General features: G+C 45.4%; 1 protein-coding gene across 1 annotated transcript; it reads left to right on the top strand.

Annotated features, from left to right (window-relative positions):
• Window positions 1–15,402: 15,402 nt before the first annotated feature.
• On the top strand, window positions 15,403–16,351 carry LOC119807160 (vomeronasal type-1 receptor 90-like). The gene is given in 4 exon segments (XM_038319293.1): window positions 15,403–15,444; window positions 15,446–15,692; window positions 15,695–16,221; window positions 16,223–16,351. Coding segments are annotated over 4 exon segments (945 nt in total).
• The last annotated feature ends 8,767 nt before the right edge of the window (window positions 16,352–25,118 follow it).

Here is a 25,118-nt window from a genome sequence, read left to right on the forward strand (position 1 = left end):
ATCAACAATGGAAGAGAAACTCTTAAAACTCCAACAGGGATGAAAAACAGTAAAACAAGCTTGAAGGACCAATGGGTGAGCTGGATTGATGGCTCAGTGGCTTTAAGGGATAACTGCCCTTGCAGACTACCCAGTTTTCGATTCCCAGCACCCATGTTGCAACAAAGAACTGTCTGTAACTCCTGGTCCAGATATCCTATGCTGTCTTTTGGCCTCTGTTGGTGTCCAGGAGTGTATGTGGTACCTAGCCATACATGCAGGTAAATACTCATACCTGTATCTTGAAAGGAAGGAAGGAAGGAAGGAAGACCATTGTTTCCAGTAAAAAAAAAAATCTATTTGGTACGAAGGTCAGCACAGCCATAACTTTAGTTTTTCTGCGTTTCAAAATAAATCAGACCACACATGGAAAAGGGAAATTGATTTACTGGCAGGCTGAGCAGAACTGGGAAGAGTTGACTCACAGCTCTCTCTCCTTTTCTGTGGCATGTTACAATTTTATGCAACCCAAGACTTCAATGAAAAGAAATGGCTTCTAGCACCTATGACCTGTGACTTAACTGTCTTCTATCTTTGAAAAGAACCTTCTCTTCTTTTCCTGCCTGCATTTAATCTTCTCTCATCTCTATGAAGGCATGGGGCTCATGATTGTTCTGGAACAATATCCCATTCTGTAGCCCAGACTGGCCTGGCTTCTGCCAGTTCTCCTGGCTCAGCTTCACCAGGCGCTAGGATGGCAGGTGTGTGGCACCATACTAGGGTAAGAGCATTTAAAGTCTTTTTACCAAAGCCGTTATTCCTCCAGTATATTTTCCAGTGTTACTTTGATCATTGCCTTCTACAAGGGACATTTTGACCCAGAAAGAAGGGAACAAAATTAAACACAAATGTGCACCCCACCATCTCGCACAGAGCTCCACCTGGCTTTCAGTTTTGACATTGCACACTGAAAGATTTTTCTAGGATTCATTTCTGTATTTACAGTGGGTTTTTATTACAAAGGGGTTTCTATGGAAATATTTCCTACAATGGTAAAGGTCATTGTTAATTCTTCAGACATCTTTTCTGGCTGCAGTATTGCCTGTGAAAAGCAAATGGAGCCCCCCAGCATCATTCAGGTCGCCCCTGTGCTAGTCTGCTTTTCTGTTGCTGAGATAAAGCACTGTGCCCAAGGAAACGTGGAGAGGGAATCGCTTATGTAAGCTTACAAGCTATAGCCCATTCGTGAGGGAATCCATGGCAGAAGCCCAAGCAGAGACTGAAGAAGAAATCACAGAGGAAGGCTACCTACCAGCTTTCTACCCTGGCTTTCTCTGCTACCTTTCTTATTGAGACTCCTTCAGACCACGCTGTCTAGATTGTCTCCACTTGACAGTTGATGCTAACTAGCAGATTTCCTTTGCATCTCTTCAGAGCGTTCTGCAAGGTCCCCTTAGAGTATGCAGCGGCATGTTGCATTGTTCTGCTGGTTAGTTTTTATCAGCATGCTAGGGACATCCAGGAAGATAGAATTTCAATCCACCATCAGATTGGCCTGTGAGCAAGACTGTGGGACATTTTCTTGATTATTGATTGATGTGGATGGTGCCATACTTGGGCAGGTGGTACAAGAACCTTCCTAATGCTGTGACCCTTTAACAGTTCCTCATATGGTGTTGCCCAAGCATAAAATTATTTTCATTTGTGACTGTTATGAATTGTAAATATTTGATATGCAGGATAGCTGATTCAAGACCCTGTGAGAGGGTCAAGACCCACAACAAGCCACCAGAAGCAAGCAGTTAGCCGTGTTCCTCCATGGCCTCTGCTTTGATCCCTGTCTTGAATTCTGGCCTAATTTTCTTCAATGATGGGCTGTGATGTGCAAGGATAAGCTGAAAAAAAACTTTCTCCCCAAGATGCATTCATCACAATAGAAACAAAACTAGGACACCTGTGAACCGCAGCTGACCAGGCACGGAGGTATGGAAGGATCTGTCATTCTTACTGTCTTCTGGGTCCATTCCTTTTCCTGAGTGAGATGTGGGCGAGATCTGCTGAGTCCCATAGACTCACAAGGCACCAAAGTCACAGCCAGCGAGGGCCTGAGAGGGACATGGGTGCCTCACCGGGGTTCCTCTCCTCTTTCTGCTAACAATCACTTTCCATCTCTGGAATTTAAGCCAAACCCACTGTCCTGGCCCGTAGTGAAAAGCCATGGTTTTTACTAAGCCACGTTGTGTGTGTACACTTTTCCTCCAATAAAATGCAACATGGTATTCACAGAAAAGGTAGTGGTTAAAAACCCCTCAGGTTGTAAGCTGCTTGACTGTTTTTGTGTTCATGTTGTGGGATACTCAATCACTCACTCATCAGGTACCAGGGTTAATTTCAGAGAGCATTTGGGGTGTGTTAAATGCACTTCCAAATGGTCTGGCACCTTTAGCCGGTCACCCTCGTGATTTGCATTGGTGCCCGCTGTAGTAGGTGCTAAGATGGGGCCTTTCCTAGCTTGTTACTGGATATGTACCATTCATTGCCAACAGAAGCCTTGCTGACATGGGGCAAACAAGATACGTGCAGAACTGAGCCTGCGATGCCAAGGGAGCTTGTGAGCTCTTTTTACAACGGGTCCCCAACCAGGTTTGCATAGGACTGGCCTCGGCATGTTTGTTATAAGAGGGGAATTCCTACACTCTAGACTGCATAGAGTATTCCAGGACTGAGCAGGAAGCATTTCCCACAGGTGAGAAAATCCGAAGTAGCAGGACCTGGAGGCAGGGGTGAAATCCCTAACTAAGTATATCCTCCATGGCACTTAAGATCCACTAGGTCAGCTGGGGACTCCCTTGGGCCTCTATTTCCTGCAGCGTCCTGCTTCACTCACTAGCCTCTTCCCGACCCAAATCTAGCTCCTTAATTTCTCTTCTTCATCTGCCTTCTAAGATGGCAAGGAGTATGCAGGAACCAAGAGTCGGAGTCAAAAGGCAGGAGTCCTAGCACAGGGCTGTCAACCCTGTACTCTGGAAACCGGATCAGGAAAGTTTATGAGTGTTCTAGACAACTGTGTTTCTCAAACAAACAGAGAGTGTAGGCTTATGGAAGAAAGGGAACGTGCAAGACACCTTTCATTCCTTTCCTCATTTCCAGAAATATGTTTGTAACACACACCGAACTTGTGACGCAAGAAAAAGTCTACGAGGTTTCGAGGAAAGCTTGGTGGGTGCGGACCCCGCACTCTCCCACACCGTCGCTTCCCCGGGTCTCTGCGGGACTCGAAAGAGAGGGCGAACGGAGGCTGTGGCACCTGAGCTCAGGGTGAGATCGAGAACAAACCGCCTACAGGGCGCGAGCCGAAAAACCTCCGGCCTCTAGACTTTGAGAGCTAATGCGACAGCGCAGGACAGAGCAGAACAGGTTCAGCCGTTCACGTCACGCCGCGACGCTGCTTCTCCGGCGCGGCGCAGAGACGTCATTGCTTCCCAGCCTTTCCCTCAGGTTTCCTGCGCTTTGGAGCAGCAAAACGTCACCAAAACGCGCAGGGCGCAGGGCATTGTGGGAGGTACGCGATCCTATCAGGGCAATTCCTCAGCATCCTGGAGTAGGTGAGGGGAACTTGTATGTCAGGAAACTTTGTTACATACATGCCTAGAACTCAGGTTCCTAGTGGATGTGGGGTCCTATGAAATTGACAGTATTCGCCATTACACCTATGCCCAGTACACGGCTGCTGGGCTGTGGCAACAATGACAACAAATCTTGTCATCCTGAACAGCATTTGTGGGACCTAGATACAGTGCTCAGTAGAGCCCCAGGAGCCCAGGGATCTTGGTTTTGGGCGTTTGTACAAGAGATTCACTCTCTGCACGTGAACCTTCTGAAGAGTTAAGAGCACCCTGCGTAGGGCTCGGGGCTTATGAGAGAACAGAGCAGGCATGGTTCCTCTATCCCAGCCTCAGGAATCCAAGGAGGGAATTAGTGAGACAGATTTTTCCAGTGCCTGAGCACAAAGAACAGAAAAGAGGGCCATGAGGAAATCGAATGTCTGGTAACTTTTCACTGGGGCTGGTTGGGAGGTCATATGCTAAAACTTAGAGGTTTTCTTTGCCCTGTTAGAATAATCCCTGAGGTGGGCAGTGTGGACTGCCGTGGTGCACACCAGGCCTCCATGGACCAGAATCCTCTGGTTCCATTCCAAGTTCTTACTCAATATAGCTGGAGGGAAAAGAGGTTAAACCAAATGTTGGCTTCCATAGAATTCTCAAGGACAAGAACCATCATGGCTACTTCAGCCTGTAGAGAATGGTGGTAAATGTAGTTTTATGCACAGACAGAGAATAGCTCTTTCTTCACAGTAACTGGTATTTGCTTCCTTGCAGCTTTGTCTGCTTTGACAACATCTGCATTCACTCACAGATGTCTATTTGAGGTGGCTGTCATGGGCCAAGCACACAGCTTCCTTCTGGGTGTCCTCTGGTGAAAATACACAAGGTCTGGCTTCCCTTGGCTACTACTTCCTTAATTCCCCAGCACCCTGGGAAGTAAGCATTTCCCTCCCAGTTTGACAAACCAGTAACAAAGGTTCTCTGAGGTTAACAGTGTTCTCAGTCCCATCAGCACATAATAGAGCCAGACCTAACATCCATCCTGCCCTGTTCTGGACCACTGGCCATTAAAGAGAATTCCAGATTAGTGGCTACACCCTAGTTTCTAGGAGACATTAAATATCCTAAGGATATCTTAGTTATTGTACAGAGGTGGAGCCCAGGAATCTCTGTGCAGCACATATGTCTCAAAGGGAGAAATCACGATCATCTCAATAGATACAGAAAAGACCTTCGTGAAGGTCTAACAACTCTTCATGATAGAAGCCATAAAGAGATCTGAAGACATGAACATACCTTGATTTAATAATTGCTATATTTGACAGACCTATAGTCAACATTATACTAAATCGGGAAACACAAGCATTTCCACTAAACTCTAGAGTGAGAAAAGGGTGCCTCTTTCTCCACTTTTATCTACTACAGTCCTTCAAGTATTAGCAAGATTTGAGAATAAAATAGGGGATACAAATGGGAAAGTCAAGCTATTTGCAGATGACATGACCCTCTATGTGCATACGAGACCCTACAGAACCTTTTTGGTGACAAAAATCTCCACAAAGTAGCAGGATGCACAAGTGGGGGGGGGGGCTTTTCTGTGCAGCCATGATAAACGTGTTGAGAAAGAAACAATCCCATTCACAAGAACCCCAAGTAAATGAATAAGGAAACAAGTAACTTACCTTGAAGTAAATCTAACCAAGGAAGTGAAAGACTTAACACAATGAAAAATTTTACAACTGAATAAAGAAAGTGCAAGAAGAAAAGGAAATCCTGTGTGCTCTTGGACCGGCAGAATTAATACTGTGGAAATGGCTATGCTATCAAAAGCAATCCACGTGTTCAATGCAATTCCCATGAAGATTCTAAATTTTCTATTTCACATAAATAGAAAAAAATATTCAGAATTTATATAGAAACACAAAATACTATGCACATTGAATATTTAGCATAAAACGTTTTGGATGCCAGAGATTGTAGATAAATCTCAGCAGTTAGGAGCACTGGATGCTCTTATGGGGGACCCAAGTTTGGTTTCTCGCACACTTTTGGGGGGTCTCAAACATTCATGGCTCCAGTTCCAGAGGATCCACTAACTGGTTTTGACCTCATTGGACACCAAATGAGCATGCAATGCACTTCCATACATGCAGGCAAAACACTCATAAAATAAAAATCTGCATTTAAAAACTCAGAGAAATAAAAAGTCGTTAAGGCAAACTCACACAGCAAGTTACGGTGGGTCTGGAATGTGTGTCTGTATCTCTTCCCCCTCTCCATGAGGAGTCTTCCAGAGAGCAGCAGCTTCATAAAGTAGGGGAGACAAGGGCCAGGTCATCTGCCGGGCCAAGCCCTCTGCCACACCAGCCCCAGAAGACTTTCAGGGAACAAGATGACAACTGGAAGGCGAGAGAATAGGACAGAAGCCCAGTACACTCAGGACAGAGGAGGGGCATTGGGTACACATTTACACATTTCCCAGTGCTCTCCATCTGTGGCTTCATCCTCTGTCGGAGCCTGTGCCTAAAGAGTCAAGTGGGGTATCTGGAAGGGGGCGCAAGGATGAGGAAATGGCAGACTGAAAGAAATTGAGACAGAAAACACAGGGTAGATTCAGGAGGTCTGTTGGTGAATACCAACGAGCCCCGAGTTTGTTTCTCAGCCAGCAAATATACTAATTACAGGCATAAACAGATCAAAGAACAGTTTAAGCAGCTAACCACCTCCCTGCATGGTCCCTGAAAGAAAGAAGCAAGTAGCCTCATTATTTATCGCGTGAGTCCTGCTGACAGCAAAGTTTTTAATTTTTTTTAACTGGAAGTGCCTTTGGCTGCCATTCAACAGCCTCTGTCTTAATAGGTAATGTGTTATTTCTCATGGGCAAAACGCTCTTTCCTATGGGCTTAGTCAGACTTTTCTCACAGCCTTCAAGAATACTGGAGCAAGAGAAGCAGGCAAGTTTGAACTCAAATTACTTCTTTAAATCAGAACTGACCCCAGATGGAAACTGAGTGTGCTCCCACGCTCCTCTCCAGCTGAAATCTGCCTGTGGTGTCATTAAAGTGCTCATGGAACCACTGTGACAGCATCTGGACTCCCCCCACCATGAGTTGATTATCTGTTACCTGTGCTGGGCCTTTCCTCTGAGGGCTCCACCCCCGCACCGGTACCTTGTACAGTATCTTAGACAGTAGATGTTACAGTCCTTGCTTATTTGTATCTTCTTAGTTCCTGGAGTCTCCAGTCCTCTCTGAAAGTAGCGAAGCTTTCATCCTTTGCTCCTGTGTGACCCTCTGACATGTTGAGCAGTTATTACAAAGAGCTGTACTTCTACTCTGAGACCCAGAACAGGAGGAGTCAGCTCTTGATGATGAGACTCTCTTCTAACTGTGGGTCTGGGCTCTGTCTTGCCTGAACTTTATATTACCGGCATTTTTAATATGTATGTAGGGGGAACCACGAATGATTACATGTCATTTCTATCACAACACATGTTAAGACTTACTGCCTCCATCAGTGAGGAGGAAGCTGGCCATACAAACTTCTCTGGGAGAAGAATCCAACTCGGGTTGGCCTCAGCCACAGCCACTGTTCTGTTCAATGTGCCTGGGATTACCTCAGCTCCAAACTCCAAAAGTTTTCCTTTACTTTTGTTCTTTCTTAAAATTCATTTTTAATGTTTATGAAAGCTAAAAATATGGAAGCCATAGAGCACAGAACCAAGATTTCCTGGACACAGGAGCTATAGTTGTTTTTTAAAAACTCTTTCACCCATCTCCCTAACAAATACATGGAGTCCTATTCTTACTTATGAATTAAGCCTGACCTTATCTTGGCTTAATTCTTGCCAGCTTTATTAACTGGAATTTTCCTGTCTACCTTTTGCCTCTGCGCTGTTACCTTTCTCTATTCTATGTATCTGTTTTTCCTGCTTGCTCCGTGCCTGGGTGTCTGGCCGCTGAAGTCCTCCTCTCCTCATTTTTTCACTCCTCCCACTCATCTCTCTTCTTCTCTTATTTATTTTCTCTGCCTGCCAGCCCCACCTGTCTCTCTCTCCTGCCTAGCTATTGGCCATTCAGCTCTTTGTTAGACCAATCATGTGGTTTTTTCTTTATAATTTTTATTGATATTTATTGAGCTCTACATTTTTCACTGCTCCCCTCCCTGTCTCTCCCCTACCCTTTTCAACCCTTTCCCCCAAGGTCCCCATGCTCCCAATTTACTCAGGAGATCTTGTCTTTTTCTACGTTCTACTTCCCATGTAGATTAGATCTATGTAAGTCTCTCTTAGTGTCCTCATTGTTGTCTAAGTTCTCTGGGATTGTGGTTTGTAGGCTGGGTCTCTTTGCTTTATGTTTAAAAACCACCTATGAGTTAATACATGTGATAATTGTCTTTCTGTGTCTGGGTTACCTCACTCAAAATAATGTTTTCTAGCTCCATCCATTTTTCTGCAAAATTCAAGATGTCATTATTTTTCTGCTGTGCAGTACTCCATTGTGTAAATGTACCACATTTTCCTTATCCATTCTTCCATCAAGGGGCATTTAGGTTATTTCCAGGTTCTGGCTACAAACAAAGCTGCTATGAACATTGTTGAGCACATGTCCTTGTGGTACGATTGAGGATCCTTTAGGTATATACCCAAAAGTGGCATTGCTGGGTCTTGAGGAAGGATGTTTCCTAATTTTCTGAGAAATCGCCATAGGTGTTATACCAGCTTGTATTTCTACCGGCAATGCAGAAGTGTTCCCTTTTCCCCGCAACCTCTCCAGCATAAGTTGTAATCAGTGTTTTTGATCTTGGCCATTCTTACAGGTGTAAGATGGAATCTCAGAGTAGTTTTGATTTGCATTTCTCTGATGACTAAGGATGTTGAACATTTCCTTAAGTTTCTTTCAGCCATTTTAGATTCCGCTGTTCAGAGTTCTCTGTTTAGGTCTGTACTTCCATTTTTTTTATTGGAATATGTGTTTCTTTGTGTCCAATTTCTTGAGTTCTTTGTGTATTTTGGAGATCAGACCTCTGTCTGATGTGGGGTTAGTGAAGATCTTTTCCTATTCTGTAGGCTGTCATTTTGTCTTGTTGACCATGTCCTTTGCTTTACAGAAGCTTTTCAGTTCCAGGAGGTCCCATTTATTAATTGTTTCTCTCAGTGTCTGTGCTGTTGGGGTTGTATTTAGGAAGTTGTCTCCTGTGCCAATGAGTTCAAGTGTACTTCCCACTTTCTCTTCTATAAGGTTCAGTGTGGCTGGCTTTATGTTGAGGTCTTTGATCCATTTGGACTTGAGTTTTGTGCATGGTGATAGATATGGGTCTATTTTCATTCTTCTACATGTTGATATCCAGTTGTTGGTGCACCACTTGTTAAATATGCTTTCTTTTTTCATTTGATATTTTTCATTTGATATTTGATATTTCTTTGTCAAAAATCAGGTGTTCTAAGATGTGTGGATTGATATCTGCATCTTCTATTCAATTCCATTTGTCCTTCTGTCTGTCCTTATGCCAATACCAGGCTATTTTCAGTACTGTAAGCTCTGTAGGTAGAGTTCGAAGTCAGAGATTGTGATGTCTCCAGAAGTTCTTTTATTGTGCAGGATTGTTTTGGCTATCCTGGGGTGTTTTTTTTTTTGCTTTTCCATATGAAGTTGAGTACTGTTCTTTCGAGGTCTTTGAAGAATATTGCTGGGATTTTGATGGGCTTTGCGTTGAATCTGTAGAATGCTTCGATCAGGTATTATACACATGCAAAGTAACATAACTTTACAAAGTTATACAAATGGGACATAAAAGAATGCAACACATCTTTGCATCATCAAACAAATACTCCACAGCATAAACGAATCTTTAACTAACCCATCTTTAACTAATGCTACACAACAGGGCACTCTGTGTCTTGAAGGACCTATGGACAAGCAGCCTGTGCCTTACTGTAGACATGTTGTCAGAAACAAGGAAGCTCAAGTAAGACATCGAGTCTCTTTTAAGCAGAGAACTATGGAGCAGGGGATTAGTTTGGACTGATTTGTTCCCAGGGCAAATATGTAAGTTTGGGTTACATATTTGATCCCTCCTGCAGATGTGTCAAGGGAGCTCAGATAAAGTTTGCACTCAGCCCTCCCCAGATGCCTGTTATCCAGCACAGAGTAAGTACTGTGACAGGCAGGTGTGGTGCTCCACTGGGATGCCACATTTCCGTGCTCCCCGGCGGGAACTTGTCACCTTCAACAGACACTAAAATTACAAACTGCAGAAATGCATTAAAAACTCCCTGTACCTGAGCCTGGGCAAAACTCCTCAGGCAGAATCCTCCCCTGTCACATCCATCTGGGTAAGTGCTCTGCACCCAAGTGCAGACTGGGAAGGTGGTTGGGTCCCAGGAAGGCTGTGGGAGGAGGAGCAGTGGAGCTCAGGGAGGTTTTCAGCATCTGCAAAGGAGATGCTGAGCTCTGACAGCCCCTCAGCATAAGGATTTGTGCTGCAGGGCAATGAGGGTGTTTTTCTTAGGATATTCTTTTCCTTAAACTCCTACAATTACTTAATTTTTTATAGAATTCCAGTTAACTTCATGCTTGATTTATTTTTCTAAACGAAATTACCAAATTTACTCTGTCATCCACATGTTGTATCATTTCTAGACTTTTCAAGAATTGCTCATTTGTATGCAACTTCTTGAGGAGGTGATGTTGTAATTTAATATTTTAAACAAATAACTTAATTTTGCTTCTGGTGGCTATGACCCTCACATGGAATGATTGCTGATGTACTGACTGGGATAATGTGACTATTGAGACGTTCTAAAAGTCTTTCAAAAGAAATGGGCTGTGTGTCCAAAATTCATCTCACAAAGAGCTCCTCACTGACCTGCATCTACTAGAATTTTCTTAAGTGCCTTTGAATTCCCTGTTTAATTTCACAAATTACACATTAGTGGTGTCAGCCCTTAGTCTTGCTCTGCCTGGCGGGAGCTGTCCTGAGCCACTGCGATGCTGAGGTTCCAGGACACTGATAATACACAGTGAACACAATTCTAAAGGAGGTGATACTTACATCCATTAATCTGTTCTAGGTTCTCATCATTAAACAAATATTCCTTACAGATTTTTAATATAATAGAAATTCCCAAATAAAATATAATTTTGTTTGAATAAAGTTTTGGACAACTGAACCCTACCCTGTCCTACTGTCTTTACTTGGTTTTCAAATTTTCCCCAAATTGTCCTTTCATGAATCTTTGTGAAGAGATAAAGGGAAGATGCTCACTTCTCTTGTCACCGAGCCAACAGCACGCTGGCAGGGAGGTCAGAGGTGCTTAGTAGAAAACCCAAGCTCTCTTACCAGTCATCCCTGGGTCATGGGGGAATCAGGTTGTGCCATAGCTGTACAGGATCCAGTGCTGATGGCTGGAGACTGCGGAGACTCCTCTAGGGCTTCTTGTTTCTCTATTTAAAAATATATATTTCTTTCTACTGAATTTATGGAGAGAATTTTAATAGTGGTTATTATAAATATTCTAACTGCAGATGTGACCCTAAGCTGAACTTCACCATTCTGTCCATACATAAACCCAGTGGACAATCCCTAGCTGTTTTCAGAGCCAGCTGCCAGTCCTCACGGACCCTCCAGTTCGTTCACGGTAGTCCTGGACAGCAGCTGCTTCACTGCATGCCTGCATAGAGCATCTACACCTAGCTGCTGCCTGCATAGAACATCTACACCTAACGGATGCCTGCTGAGAGCATCTACACGCTGCCTGCATAGAGCATCTACACCTAGTTGCTGCCTGCATAGAGCATCTACACCTAGCTGCTGCCTGCATAGAGCATCTACACCTAGCTGCTGCCTGCATAGAGCATCTACACCTAGCTGATGCCTGTTTTGCCCTCAACATGGTGCAGCCATGTCTCCCTAGTGCCCCTACTTTTCCAAGCAGAATGGCCCCATAGGCAGGGCAGGCCACATCGAACTACAGTTCAAACCCAACCACATAAAAAGCAGCAATAAGTTGTTCCTGAGGTCCAGCCTTCGCTGCTGACTCTCAATGATGGATGCGCAGGTTTTCTTTGCTATTTCTTTCTACTTTTTTTCTTTGCTACTACAGATTTTTCATGTCGGGCATTTTTTATAATCTGCCTGCATAGCACCCCCATCCCTGTGCCAGTACATGAAATTCCCAGACGTGGATTACCCAAACGTGACATTTCAGAAACTTGTTCTCTGTCCCCACGATCTGTTTCCCTGCCTTTAGAGCAGCAAAGGCAGAAGAGTGAGATTTTCCAATGTGTAAAACGTAGTCTTAGCCCAGGGCATGTGGCTATGCAAGGGCCAGCTCAACAATTCATTAAGCAAATGACACATATACATAAAATAAAAATAAAGTTTTAAGTCATTTTTTAAAATTGGTGAATTAGCTCAGAAGTCATTATATGCCTTTCTTTTAATGACCCATGATATTTGTATAAATGAGCCATGTTTGCTTGAGGGACATGATTGCTGAAAGTTAGTTACAACACACTGAAAATGACAGCATTCATCCCCTTTGATTCATAAGAAATTAAAGCTTGGTGTTGGGTGGGGTTTATATTGCTTGGTCTGTAAATCTCGTGTATTTAAAATAAGGCTAAATGCAGAGAGCCTGTTTTTCTCAGAAGTAATATGAGTAGAGGAAGTATTAAAATTGTTCCTAAACATTGGTTATATTTTACATTGGTTATATTTTACAGACCAAAAGTAACTCTCAAGATATTATCACTGTATAATATGTACAATCAAGATGTTATCAATATGTACTTTAACCCTTTAGTAAAACTAATATACTAAATAGAATGCATGCCATATATATAGCGGTGTCACAGAGTAAGAGATGGGCCTGTGTCCTAGTGATCAATCATGCCCCATTGAAGACTGGACACAGATGAACATCTTTGATTGACATCTTTGCTGGGCTTTTCATGGGAGCAAACCCACTGCACTGAGCCAGCGGCTGGAGAAGACAGTGTCTTGTTGCCGATGCTGTTACTGTGGAAAGATAAGCTTTTCCTCACTGAGACGCACGTTGTCACTTTCAGACAAACACTGTCTGTTCTCAGCCAGTGTGGGGATGAAGCTGACTACACAACAGTAGCGAGAAGAACGGTGGTCAGTCATGGCCAGAAAGAATGTGGGATTGGACAGAAGTTAGATGCAGAACAGAAGGCACATTGGTGTAGGGTCATGACATTCGTGCCTTGTAGCACTGCGGTGTGACTGTAGCCCACAACTGCTTGTACATGTCAAAGGAGTCTGAAGGACTGAATGATGCAGAACGCATCAAATGGGGGAAACGCGAGTCAGATAATCCCACACTAGCTCCAAATAGGGTCTATTCAAGTTTTATTAATTAAAAGGGAAAATTCACGGAACAGGAACGGGGTCCAAAATCCATGTGTGGAGCATGGAAAGAGGGGTGAGTGGGCGGGACAGCGGCTTTTTGATACCCCAAAGCCTTGCTGGTCTACAAGAGCTAGTTCCAGGACAGGCTCCAAAAGCTACAGAGAAACCTTGTCTCAAAAAAAAAACAAAAAAAGAGAAGAATTTTGTTATAAGAACATAAACATGTATCTTAAATTGTTTTGAATTTACTTATTTTAAGTGCGTAGGTGTTTTGCCTGCATGTATGTCAGTGGACCCTGTGTATGAAATACCCACCAAGGGCAGAAGAGGACATATAAAGTTGTTTTTAAAATTTAAAAAAAAAACTTATTTTGAACGGTTTACCAGCTTTTATCTCTGTGTGCTACATGCATGCAGTGCTCATAGAAGCCAGAGGAATCATCAGATTCCCTAGGACTGAGTTACAGACAATTGTCTCTGCAAAACCCAGTCTTCTGCAAAAACAACCAGGCTCCTAGCCATGGAGCCATCTTTCCAGCCCCAAAACGTATTTTATAGGAAATATTTCATCAAACATCTTCATCAAAATTTCTGGTATAAATTTAACATTGCTTACTTTAATTTTTTTCCTCTCTCATGGTTTTTTTTTTTTTATATTTAAAAATTTCCATCTCCTTCCTCCTCCTCCCCCCCTCCCCTCCCCTTCTCCTCCCCCTTCCCTCCCCTCCTTCTCCCCCTTCCCTCCCCTCCCCTCCACCATACCTCCCCTCCCTCCCTCTCAAGGCCAAGGAGCCATCAGGGTTCCCCACTCTATGCTAAGACCAATGTCCTCCCAACTCCCCCAGGTCCAGGAAGGTGATCGACCAAGCTGAGAAGGCTCCCACAGAGCCCGTCCATGCAGAAGAATCAGAGCCCAGAGCCATTGTCCTTTGCTTCTCAGTCAGCCCCGCTGTTGGCCACATTCAGAGAGATGGGTTTGGTCGCATGATCCATCAGTCCCATTCCAACTGGAGTTGGTGATCTCCCATTAGTTCTGTCCCACCGTCTCCATGAGTGAACGCACCCCTCTCGTTCCTGACTTTCTCCCTCAAGTTCTCGCTCCTTCTGCTCCTCATCAGGACCTTGGGAGCTCAGTCCAGTGCTCCAATGTGGGGCTCAGTCACCTTCCCCATCTGTCGCCAGCTTGGAGGTTCCCCTCACGGTCCTGACTTTCTTTCTCATGTTCTCTCTCCTTCTGCTCCTCATCAGGACCTTGGGTGCTCAGTCCGGTGCTCCAATGTGGGGCTCTGTCATTTTGTTCCTCTATCGTCAGGTGGAGGTTCTATGGTGATATGCAAGAAATTCATCAGTATGGCTATAGGAACTGGCCTTTTCAGGCTCCCTCTCCTCAGCTGCCCAAGGAACTAACTGGGGGCGTCTCCCTGGAAACCTGGGAACCCCTCTAGGGTCAAGTCTCTTGACAACCCTCAGGTAGCTCCTTAAATTAAGATATATGCTTCCCTGCTCCCATATCCACCCTTCCTATATCCCAAGCACCCCATTCCTCCAAGCTCCCCCGTTCTCCCCTTCACACTTTTCTCTCCCCATCTTCCCTTGGCCCATTCTTGCCCAACCCTCAAGTTCCCAATTTTGCCTGGCGATCGTGTCTACTTCCAATATCCAGGAGGACTACTATATAAATTATATAGCCGTATGTATTATATGCACATAAGTGCAGGACCACAGAGGCCAGAAGAGGGCATCAGACTCCCTGGAGCTGGAGCTTCAGGTGGTTGTGAGCCACTGGACTTAGGGGCTGGGAACTGAACTGCCCTGCAAGAGCAGCAAGTGTTTTTAATCTCTGAATCGTCTCTCCAGCCCCGTCTCCCTGCTCTTGACTACGGATGTGTCCTTACTAGCTATTTTGGGTTCCTGACTTCACTTCCCCTTAATGATGGACTGTAACCTGAGAATATAAGCCAAATGAACCCTTTCCTCCCCTATGCTGTTTTGGATAGGGTATTAAATCTCAGCAACAGAAACTAAACAAGAAAACGTTCCATGATGCTTCAATAAAAGCTTTTACTTTTACTAAGAAGTATACTTTTAGTAAAAGTATACCTGGCAGGATGACAAAGACCGAAACCATGTATCACAATGTTCCTGAAAATCTCTAAACAAGGCAATAGTAAGAAGCATTTCTATAATATGTGATCATTTTAATGCCAGGGAACTTTAGGCAGGGAGGGAGCCCATCAATGTGCTCATAATCCAGTCATGACTGAAAATGATGAGGCATTGGGCTGCAGGGAGACTTGAGTACTGAGGGGGGTACTGGGCTGGGTCCATAGGTTTTCCTAATGGCAATAGTGTTGGGTACCAATGATGCTGCTATCGTTTGTGATGAAAACTTTCTCTTGCTTTTTTTTCCTCAGATACTTACTCTAGCTCCGTGTCCCATACAATGAGAAGAATCAACACACTCTATGGAGTTGTTAACATACAAAACACACTTTTTCTCTGAATTAGGCTTTGGGATTTCATTCAACAGCATCCTCCTCCTCTTCCATATCCTCGAGTTTCTTCTTGAACACAGGCCCCGGACCACTGACCTGTTCATCGGTCTCTTGGCCCTCATCCACCTTGGGATGCTAACGATCATGGGATTCACAGCCACGGACACTTTCACACCTCAGAATACATGGAATGACATCACGTGTCAATCCCTTGTCCACTTGCACAGGTTTTTGAGGGGCTCTCTCTTTGTGCTACCTGCCTGCTAAGCGTCCTCCAGGCTGTCACCCTCAGCCCCAGAAGCTCCTGTTTGGCGAAGTTCAAACATAAATCCCCACAGCACAGCCTGTGTCTCCTCCTCGTGCTGTGGGCCTTCTACATGTCCTGTGGTGCTCACTTCTGGTTCTCCTCTGTTGCTGACTACAACATCACCTCACATGGGCTCTTATTTGTCACTGAATCCTGCGTTATTTTACCCATGAGCCATATCAGCAGGCACTTGTTTACCATAATGAGGATATTTCGGGATGTGTCCTTTATTGGTCTCATGGCCCTCTCCAGCGGGTACATGTTGACTCTCCTGTGCAGGCACAAGAAGCTGTCCCGGCATCTTCACAGCACCAGCCTCTCTCCAAAAGCATCTCCAGAGATACGGGCCTCCCGGACCATCCTTCTGCTTCTGAGCTTCTTTGTGCTGATGTACTGTTTGGACTGCATCATGTCTGCTTCCAGACTGATGCACAGCAGCCCCCAGATCCACCACAGTGTTTCAGATGATGGTCTCCAATAGCTACGCCACTATCAGTCCTTTGCTGTTAATTTGTACTGAAAACCGAATTACTAACCTTTTGAAATCCTTTGTACGGGGAGATAGTAAATGTTTAGTCATTGAGGCTTAAGGAGCCAACATGACAGCTGCCGGATGGTAAATCCTGGCCTAGTGCTCGTGTGTTTCCCGATAAATGAGCATATGACTCATGCTTCGTTAAAGCTGCTTCCTTTGAAATATGGATGACCAACACCTCTAGATATTTTAGTAAAATTCTTTCTGTGCATTTCTGCTTGATGTCAGTAGGGAAACCTGTGAGACTTTAACAGCTTAGGGTAACCTGTGCACTTATCAATAAGCTAAAGTATATAGCACTTTTTAATAAGTCAATCATCTCAACACTTTGAATTTTGCCTAATTAAATATGTAAACATTGCCATAAACTAGCATATTATCCATGAAAAGTTCTAATAATTATACAAAGTAATTGATTCAGAGTCTCAGATACTTGTTTGTTCATAGTAACAGCACCTAACAAACGTCAGGTGAAATGTCAGCCACAAAATGACAAGCATTCTATAAATCTGCACGTAGAGGGTGGAACTGAGAGTCCTGTAATTTCTCAAGACAGAAAAATGCAGTGGTGTTTGCCAGGGGCTGAGAAAGCGCAAAGCCAGGAATTCTTAATTGGTATAGAATGACCATTTAGAAAGCAAAAAAACACTAGGCATCTGAAACCAAATAAAAGGCGGGAGTGGTGGGGAGGTGTGGGGGGAAGGGATGAGAGCGCTTGCCACACAGGCATGAGGACAGAATTTGAATCTTCAATGACTGTGTAAAAGCCAAGCAGGATGTGAGTTCTTGTAATTCCAGCACCAAGGGGGCAGAGACAGGTAGGACCCTAGACTCAATGACCAACCAGCCTAGCCAAACTGATGAGGCCCAGGTTTGGTGCACTTCTGCTTGTTCTTTGAAGTCATCTAACAGTCACACACACACACACACACACACACACACACACAACCACACACACACACCACCCACTGCTGTCAGGATACTAAAAAAATAAAAAAAGGTTGAGATTCTGCTATAGGACAGAAAACACTGGAGTGCGTGTGCTGCCCTGCTTTGGACCTAGAGACAAAAAAAAAAAAGGACTAGTGAACCCAAAGGAAGAACCACAGTCAAGAAAGAATCAAAAGAGAAGTTAAAATTCCAAGAGAAAAGTGAAAATGAAAACAAAATACAGAAACACAGGAATATAAAAAGATTAGTACTAATGAAGAAGTTCATAAATGTGCATGAGAAGATGACAGAGACAGAAGCAGAGAGACGGAGAGGAAAGAGAGAAAGACTCTTAGCAACTAGATCTGCAACTGGGGGAATGGGAAAACATAATTAGAAGGAAGGAATGAAGGGAGGAGGGAGGGAGGGAGGGAGGGAGGGAGGGAGGGAGGGAGGGGGGGGAAGGAAGGGAGGGACGGAGGGAGGGACGGAGGGAGGGAGGGAGGGATAGACAGACCGGACTCAAAGTTGAAATAAGCAAAATGGAGACCAAGTGCACTAAAAAAAACAAATTAAAGAAAAGATTACTCTCTTTCAAAAGATAAAAAATTGGAGCTGAGGAATAACTCGGCCCTTAAGAGCAATGGCTGTTCTTGCAGAGGACCCAACATCCACAGTGCAGTCACAATGTCTGTAACTCCAGTTCCACGGTGATCCAGCAACCTCTTCTGGCCTCTAAAGACACTGCACGCAGGTGGTACACAGACATACTTGCAGGTAAAGCACTCATACACATAAGATTTAAAGATTAAATTAAAAACTTTAAAAACAAACAGAAACCCACAATGATGCTGGGTCACCTGTATCTGAAAGCCAAAGAATTTTTAAACTCTGGCTTAATGTCACACACAGGATTAAATTGATCAACCACTTAATAAAAAATTTGGGACAGGGTTTCCCTGTAGCTTTGGAGCCTGTCCTGGAACTAGCTCTTGTAGACCAGGTTAGCCTCAAACTCACAGAGATCTACCTGGCTCTGAGTCCTGAGTGCTGGGATTAAAGGCATGTGCCACCATTGCCCAGCACACATAAATCTCTTAAAAGAAAACTCACTAGTGAACACTCATGACATTCACCTTGGCAAAGGATTCTTAGGTCTGAAGCACATGCACAAACACAAACTTGTACAATAAAACAAAAATTAACTTTTGTGCTCCAGAGGGCATTATCAAGAAAGTAAAAGATGATGTATATAGTGCACATATATATAATGCACAATGACAACATATACCGTGGACCACATATATGGTGGGTGACATGCAATGTCCATTCCAGGCTGGAATCTCCTATTGTCTCTACAGACCTTCTTGTCTCTCACACACCCTCTCCTCACCCCTAAGGTCTGGTTCTCTCTGCAGCAGCAATAGTCTTATGGAGGGAGGAGCAATGTAAAAGTGTCATTCCTGGCAAGGGCCTACTGGCACCAGAATCTCTGTCCACGACTAAAGGCCCCCAGGTTCCCCAAACTGTGCTGTACACAAGTCACTTCCTAAGTACAAGGGGAGACACTGCACAACACAGCATAAGCAGCATCCCGAGCCTTCCACTTTCTAGTAATGATGTTACCTGATCCACTCCTAAAATGCCAGGTGAAGCCCTCGGGGTTCTCTGTTTCCACCCCAGCGACCCCAAAGTCAGACTGTCTTGCTTCTCTTTGGTGGTGGCTAGACAGCATCTCTCCCAGGTGGCTCTGACCATCCATTGTCTATCTCTGGTCTTCCAATCTGGTTCTGATTGTTAAGGATGCTGTCCTCCTGGCTTGAGAAAGGGGTCTGAGCAATTAGCTGGAAGGGAGCAGTGCCAGGGCTCTAAGGTGGGTTATGCTTTTGCCATGGAATATCCCTGCTTCCTGGTGTGAAGAGCCATGTGTGTAAAGGGGCTGTGCCCTCACACCGGCGCAGAGTTTCTGCCAGGAGCTGGGCTCTCTGGGGGCGGCTGTGGTCCTGGGTTGGTGATCCTGCTGAACCTACTGTGCTTATGACCTTCGGCTTCCTTGGGAGAAGCCGACATCATCCCCAGCTTAACCTCCTCCAACCTGGTGGTGTGCAAGATCTCACCAAATCCGGAGGTGGACCCACCCAAGCTGAGCATGTGGCTGAGCTGGTCCTCACTGGTCCCTGCAGAGTGGAGTCCCTCTGGGAGTGGCATTAGGTGCCCCGAGACCGTCCGACGGTGAGATGGGTGCCAGGGACTCACTGTAGTGGTAGCCACTGCATAGAGGCACAGGCAGTATGCAAACCCACTGCAGCCACCGCTCGCCCCCCACCCTGCTCTCCACCCCCATCTGATAATGTGGGGATCCCTCTGTGGGGCTCTGGAGCAGCATGGGGTCTGGGTGTGTGTCGCCCTCACTCTGCATAGGGGACAAACTCTCAGGTCGGGGTGAACGAGTGAACTGCGGTGGGTGAGAGAGGCAGGCCCCTCTCCCTGTGGCACTGAACTTTGAGTTGCTAAGCCCACTGTTATGGTCAAGTTCTTACTGTAAGCTCTGCCTTCTGGCCTTGGGTTTTTGTGAATCTGTAAAAGAGACCAGGAATGTACAGAATGAGAAAAGATCTTCACCAACCCCACATCGGACAGAGGGCGTATCTCTAAAATATACAAAGAACTCAAGAAATTGCTCATCAAAAGAACAAATAATCCAACAAAAAAAAAAGTAGGGTACAGACCTAAACAGAGAACTCTCAACAGAGGAATCTCAAATGACTGAAAGACACTTAAGGAAATGCTCAACATCCTTAGCCTTCAGAGAAATGTAAATCAAAACAACTCTGAGATTCCATCTTACACTCCTCTATTGCTGGTGGGAGTGCAAACAGCCTCTTTGATATCAGTACTGTGATTTCTCAGAAAATTGGGAAACATCCTTCCTCAAGACCCAGCAATACCACTTTTGGGTATTGCTCACTAAAGGATGCTCAATCGTACCACAAGGACATGTGCTCAACTATGTTCATAGCAGCTTTGTTTGTCATAACCAGAACCTAGAAAACAACCCTAAATGCACCTCAACCAAAAAAAATGAATAAAGAAGATGTGGTACATTTACACAATGGAGTACTACACAGTGGAAAAATAATGACATCTTGAAATGTGTGGACAAATGGATGGATCTAGAAAACATCAGACCCAGAAAGATAAATATAATATGTACTCACTCATAAGTGGCTTTTAGACATAAAGCAAAGAAAAACCAGCCTACAATTCACAATCCCAGAGAACCTAGACAACAAAGAGAGACATGCATATATCTAATATACATTGGAAGTAGAAAAAGACAAGATCTTCTGAGTAAATTGGGAGCGTGGGGATCACGCGAGAGGGTAGAAGGGAAGGGGGAAGAAACGGAGGAAAGCAGAGAAAAACATATAGCTTAATAGTTTTTTTAAAGAGTCTGGGGATGGGGCGACTGCTGACAGTTACTGTACTCTGCCTGGATCCTCAGCGCAGGTCAATCAGTCAAATAAGTTTATTCCGGCACCAGCTACTGGAAATACGTGTGTGTGTGTGTGTGTGTGTGTGTGTGTGTGTGTGTGTGTGTGTGTGCACAAACTTGTTGGGCGCTGCCGCTAGTAACTTTGTTCAAGTCACTTCTTCCCTCAAAGGCTGGGGAAACTGAGTCTGATCCACCCTAAGATCCAGAGCCACGTGATATGTGATCAGCTGTTCCGGAACTGACTGCAGACGTTCTTTTTGGCAGATACGTGCTAGCCTAGGGTCTCTCTCCCATTTGCAACTTCTATTTGGGTCCAGAAAAGGGGCCTCTCCCGCGACAAAAGTACCTGTTACATCTTAAGGCAAACCAAGCATTACACAAGGGCAGGAGCGGGCATGGCTCTATGCTTTGTCGCCACCTGCTGGAGACAGAAAGAAAGATCACCTCAATCCCAAGGCAACAATAGCTAACTACTAAATAACTAACTACTAAGTCACTGTAGTAGTAGTTGCTACTAAGTGGTGCTAAGCGGGCAGCAGATGACCACGCCCCTAAGACCCCACACACTTTGTGAATTGGGCACTAATGCCTCAAATTTGGGCATTAATTATCTCTGTAGTGTTGACAAAGTGACTTGCCTCTCTTCCTGCTCATTCGTAAATAACATGGTTCTAACCTCCTTAGGCTGCCACAGTGGGGCATCTGAAGAGGGAGGTTATGGGACCCACAGCTGCCTCGCGGTGCGACCACTGACCTAGAAAATCGTACTCAAGGCTGTACTTGTCAGGTCGCCTGCATAGGCTATACTTCCCACTTGTATTTGGTTGTGTGTATGATTTTTAGAAAAACACAGATTACAGGAGAAAAAATTTACTGAAGTACCTGGAGCTGCTGGAAGCCCTGGGGTGGGAAAATGAATGACTGAGGGAGAGACACACCTCCCCCAAGGTAGTATCAGGAAAATCACAGGAAGTGAGGCACACTGAGTACAGGCCTCCCTGAGGAGGAGATGAGCTAAGTCTAGAGGCTGTAAAAACTCCATGAAGATTTACTACGTCTATTTTGGAAGCCACATTCCCCAACCCCCTTGCAGACCCTAGGTTTCCTACAGCGCATACCCTGATCTCTGGTGCCACCATGTGGTACAAAGCGGGAACAGCAGGAGGTGCAGATAGGCTCAGGTGTCCAAGACATAATTTTGGGTCGCAGTCAGCCTCTTGAAATGCTGACCATCAGAGGATGGGGCAGCCCAGAAGTCCTAGGTCCTGAACTTCCCTAGGTTCTTCTGTGCTGGAGCGGTGTCTGGGTAAACAGGCTTGCCCTCACTTCTCTGGCATGTTCCTCCTGGCACAGAGGCAGAAGCTTCTGACCAGTGACACAATGTTCTGCATGCTCATCCTTCGTGAGCATGCAGAACAGAACTCTGCTCATCCTGCCCAGTCTTTAACTTTACAGTCTTCTGAACTGGCTGTGAATTGGGACTCTGCCTAGATATCTGGGATAATTATCACCCCCTCCCACCAAGGCTACAGGAGAGGTAGGGAGTGTCCCTTGAGGCACCTAGGGACTTTAAAAATCTAATCATGGACCTGTGGGTGTGTTAAGAAGAAACTCACATGTGTTGCTAAACATTAAATCCAGCCCGACTGTGTGGCTGTAAAATGGAAGAACTGGTTCACTATGACAACGGTCCGTTTTTAAAACATCTAGGTTGGCCTGACAGTCTTCAAAATAAGTACGCTGAAATGTCGTGCTAGTCAACATTTACCTTACATGACAGTCCCGAATGTGTGACTTCGCAATGACACAAGCTTGTTAGGAATATTTCCTAATGCGAGCTCTCTGCCGATGCAAAAATCCCAATCAAGCCAAATCACAGCAAGCCGAATTAAAGGATATCCAGGTTTAATAGGATTCCTGTGCACTCGGGTGGCCCCCCTGGGGAGGGAACTGGGAAGCCACCAATGCGACCATGGTGGGGGGGACATGAAGGGACTCTCTGGGGAGCAGATTAAATAGACTGAGGGGGTCAAGGTTTGGCGGGCTGCCTTGACACTTCTCAGGGGAGGGGTTAAGGTTTGGTGGGCACAGAGGCAGGGCCTCCAAAGATGGAGGCCAGAGACCTGGGCTTACAAAGCTGACATCTTCCAGTTTAGGAAAGATGAGTGGCCCATGAGGGTGAGCACCCAGTGAGAGGGGACCAGCCCACACAAGGCCTTGGGAGCAGAAAGATGGAGGCAGACTCTGCCCATGGCCTCATCTCTGTGTAAGGCCCAGACCCACTCACTCCTTAGCCCTCAGGGGCCTGGTTATTTTCAGATGTCAGCTGGGACAGTAGAAAACCCTGCTTCCTGGCTAACAGCACTGCCCAGAGCCACCCCTTGTCCTTCTTCATTCATGGAGATTTTCTCCTGACTTTTATTGTTTATCCCAAGCTGTTCCAATACCAAGAAGTTCCTGGTTGTCACAGGAAGCTGAAGCCAGGTGTCTGGCAGTGAAGCTCTGAAGATTATCTCCTTGGGCACAGAGCATCAGGAGGGCAGAGGGTGGAGCTGGAGGGTCACATAGAACCAGAGTTCAATCCCCAGAATCCACACAGTGGAAGGGTATAACTGGCTCCCACAATAAATAAACAAATGCAATTAGAACACACAAAAAATAAATCCAATTAAAATTTAAATATAGACTAGTGTGGCCTACTCTTTCTTTTACCGTGAAAAATACAAATACCACACCCCTTTACTGGGTGAGATAGCTTGGATCCTGAACCGCTCGCCAAGGGTGTCCTCTGGTTACCCCTTAGAAAGGGACATGGACCCCAGAGAAGTAAAGTGCTATTGGCAGGCAGTTGGCGAGCTACAGCCCCAAGGCTTTGCTGTCCTACACAGTAAGTAGTTTATGTAAATCAGGACATGTGTTTCTAGAATGTTTGTTAAACAGAGAAAGTCTGAAAAGGTCACCAATTCTACTCCAGAGACCGAACTCTGCTTATGCTCTAGGAGTGAGTGTTTGTGAGAGCCAAGGTCACAATCAAGGGCAAACCTAACTCAAATGCATTCCGCAAAGCGAGGAACCTTCTAGAAGAGACCCAAAAGCTGCTGTCCTGCAGGCAAAGTGGTGGAAGGCAGCAGAGCCACCAAAGGCAGGAGGGAGAGGCCAACCACTCTATGCAGAGCCCGGGGGGAGGGTGGAGTGTAGCCAGCTTTCCACCAAAGATAAGCAACTTTGGAGTGGGGTGTATTTTAGAATTTAATTGGCTCCGAGGGTCTCTCAGCTCCTCCTCACTGGGCTTCACTGCCTCTGGATCCCTGTGAGTGAGACAGAACTCCACGGCAGGGAGCATCTGGCAGAACAAAACGACCTACACAATGGCCGACAGTGGAGATGTGCACAGAAAAGAGAGACGTAAGAGAGGAGAGGGAAAAAGGAAGAGGAAGTAGGGACAAGATGTGTCCTTCCAAAGCACCCAATGATCTTCCTGGCTCCACTATCTCTCAGTGATGCCATCAATTCTTGATCCATCTGTGGATTAATCATCTATCCACTAGGAACTCTCAGAATGCAAACTCACCCTTGTGACTGGATCTGCCATCTGGAGACCAGGCCCTTGGTTTTAGGGGTGTGGAGCACTGGTATCCATTCTGGCACCCATTCTGGCACAGAACGGCTATGAAATGGCTGGGGTGGAGGTGAGTGACATCCTCCCATGGCACCCTGGGTTTTTACAAGATGCCCTGGAGTGACCCAATGGTGGCTCAGGCCATGTAGCTGGGGAAAAGGGGAGGCTATCGGGCCCTAGAATATCAGAGGCAGGACTGGGGAGGAAAACCAATTCAGTAACCACCATGAGGCATGGAGAGCTCTGTCATCGGAAAGCAGGGTTCAGCTGGCAGCCCAGATGTCACTAGGGTTCCCCCAGACCCTAAGTTCTATCGCACCCTCAAAATATGGAGGGCAGGAATGGTGGCTCTAACCAGAGCCTCAGTGGGCACAGCCCTGCCTGACTGTATCAGGATGGACTGAGCCACCCACAAATGAAGCAGACAGGAGAATATGAGCATTGTCTTCTGAACACAGCCAAGCATCACACCTGCACACAGACTTAGGAAATGTGCAAAGACACAAGAAAATGTAACTCACTGAGAGTAAAATTCAATAAAAGTCAGGCGGGGACAGCCCAGCTCTGGGAAATAGATAGAGGCCTTTAAATTATAAACACACCAGATGGCCTAAGAGAAAGGGTGGATGCTATGTGAGAATAGATGGGGAACTTAAACAGAAAGATGAAAATATAAAAAAAGAACCATGGCAGCTCTACCAGTGAAAACCCAAAGCCACAGCTACAACACAGAAATCTATGCAGGGGGTTTAGGTGCAGATGGGATATGGCAGGGGA

The sequence above is a fragment of the Arvicola amphibius genome, chromosome 2 (genome assembly GCF_903992535.2).
Source record: "Arvicola amphibius chromosome 2, mArvAmp1.2, whole genome shotgun sequence".
Classification (NCBI taxonomy): domain Eukaryota; kingdom Metazoa; phylum Chordata; class Mammalia; order Rodentia; family Cricetidae; genus Arvicola; species Arvicola amphibius.